Raw genomic sequence first — 2,494 nt, forward strand, 5'->3', positions numbered from 1 at the left:
ATACCAATTCTATTAAACAATAATATAGTTACTAATTACGGTGGTTACCTACGCCGTTAGCAGTACTGTTCGTGTGTTGGTAGCAAGCAGTAGAGAGAGCGATACCGACTGATTAAGTGATAACATAAACATTAATAACAACAAGTATTACGATAGCATAACAATAAACAACAATAACAACAATAACAACGACTACGACGAAGATCATAGGCCACTGACCAGTGGTATACTAGTGTCCAAACGGTTCATCGGTGTTCTGCGTCTGCAGGTAACGTGTAGTGACGATGCATGAATATTAATAATTATGTATTATTTTCGATACGAATGTCACATGTGACACTGATAAACATGATTTTCTAGGAGTCGTCCATCGCGAGATGAAGAACGTATTTTTTATCACCGTCGTCGGATCACTGTTGGCGTTTGCATACGTAAGTTACGCGTGTAACGAAGCTGTGTGCGCGTCGATCGTCTCCAAGTGCATGATTACACAGTCGTGCAAGTGCGACTTGGTAAATTGTTCATGCTGCAAAGAATGTTTCAGTTGCCTCAATAATCTGTACAGTGAATGCTGCTCCTGCGTGGGTGAGTCGTGTGCATAATTTAAAGTTAGGTATGTCGGTCTGGTTGATCATTTGTCATGGTTTTGCATCCATTCAGAATAAAAACACTATCAATGCTTCGATGTCGATAACTTGCTAGTCTATTATTATGTCAACAAGAAACCAAAGAATCATGTCTGTTTTGTTTACGATTAATCATAATCATTATAAGACTCTATTCAGTCTGTTTATTGTTGATAACGACACATCCAATTAGTTTTTGTTTTTAAATTTGTTCAACATTTTTATTGTAGCAAGTTACTGTTTAATATTTTAGTAATAAACAACACATAAACTTTAATCATAAAATAGCAGGATGATTTTACCAAACTAGTTTTATGATCAGGTAGCATATTAATTTTGCATAGAAAACTTACTCTTGGGCATTATTTTATTCTTCTATTAAATTCTGATCTAAATATTACTACACCATCAATAGTATTACTTTCCTTGTATTAAATTTCCATTAAAACTTATTAACTATTACTAATACCATTAAATTTAAATTACAAACATATCTTAAAAGTTGAGAATACAAGTCGCAATGCTCTGAAAATTATTGGCTTTATTAATCATATTATTTGGAAATTATAATTACTACATACCAATAAGATCAATCAAGTCATTTATGTAGGAAGAAATTTTTTGTATTCTTTATAGGTCAAAAAAATTAACTAGTTACTGGTTACTGGTTAATATAAAATAATAACTATGTCTGATAGATAGATAATATTATGAATGTATTTACTTAATACAAATTGTATTATACAATACTTATTATTAATATTTTATGATTTTAGACATGTGTCCGAAACCAAATGTTACTACTAATGAATTAAGCAGAAAAAGCCACGTTGAAGATCTGTCAGACTCAGTTGTGACTTTATTTACTGCTCTTGTTTCTGAACCAGATCTACAACAACGATGGGAATCACTAACATATCCTATCGATTTGGATATTGAAATGTTCAAACCGGATTTTCAAAAAGAATTCAAGATGTTACAAAGTAAATGCTAATTAACTATCTATAAATTAAAAATAATTCCTAATAAAAATTTAAATTTAGAAAACTCTGCTCAAGATGTATCTTCTATGAAGATTACTCTGAATTGTTCTGTGGTATTCATGAGTCAATGTTTGTCTTGGAACAAATGTAAGGCATCATGTATATCAATGGGTGCCAAAAGCTACCGATGGTTCCATGATGGATGTTGCGAATGTGTTGGTGAACTCTGTTTGAATTATGGATTAAACCAAAGCCGGTACTTCATCATGGATTTTTTATCAAAATATCAATTTTTATAATTTTTTTTTTTGTTAGGTGTAAACACTGTCCACTAAAAGGAGCTGTTGTACCAACAATCAGTGAAGCTGATTATGGTGATGATGAAGATGACGACGAAGAAATGATACAATAAGTAATGAATTTTCATTACTAAAGTATTACATTTAAATTTGTATATATCATAATTTTGTTGATTATTTTATTTCATTTTTTTTTTGTTGACAGAACTATCATATCAATAAATTCCTACTCTGTACTTTTATAAATATTATAACTTAACTCCTTAGATGAGAAAAATTTTTCTTTCACTAATGAATGCTTTTATTGGTAGTGTTATATTTTTGTGGATCTGACTGTCAAATGATTGATCAATTATATTATTTTGATTTTAGTGTAGACTAATAAATTTATTTTTAGTTAATTGTATAATTCATAATATTGAACAATTCCATTATATCCATTACTGTGTACACTAAATTATTAATAATAATCAAAAACTTAATAAGTTTAGAATGTCTTTTTAATGCATAAAACTCAATTTTTAATCAATTTTCAATATTTTAAATTTAAAAAATATACAGATTAGTAACTAATTCACCACAATTT

The 2,494-nt window shown here is 29.4% G+C and overlaps 1 protein-coding gene across 2 annotated transcripts; it reads left to right on the forward strand.

Moving 5' to 3' along the window:
• On the forward strand, positions 1-2,393 carry LOC113550726 (protein twisted gastrulation-like). 2 transcript variants are annotated; one of them, XM_026952772.1, is made up of 6 exons: positions 1-268; positions 361-585; positions 1,403-1,609; positions 1,670-1,865; positions 1,925-2,021; positions 2,114-2,391. In XM_026952772.1, the coding sequence occupies exons 2-5, from the start codon at positions 378-380 to the stop codon at positions 2,019-2,021; spliced, it is 708 nt and encodes a 235-aa protein (XP_026808573.1). In that variant the 5' UTR covers positions 1-268; positions 361-377; the 3' UTR covers positions 2,114-2,391. The 2 variants fall into 2 exon arrangements, with proteins under 2 accessions (XP_026808573.1, XP_026808572.1); XM_026952771.1 differs by having other exon boundaries at positions 1,925-2,393.
• Positions 2,394-2,494: the final 101 nt, after the last annotated feature.

The sequence above is a fragment of the Rhopalosiphum maidis genome, chromosome 1 (genome assembly GCF_003676215.2).
Source record: "Rhopalosiphum maidis isolate BTI-1 chromosome 1, ASM367621v3, whole genome shotgun sequence".
NCBI lineage: Eukaryota > Metazoa > Arthropoda > Insecta > Hemiptera > Aphididae > Rhopalosiphum > Rhopalosiphum maidis.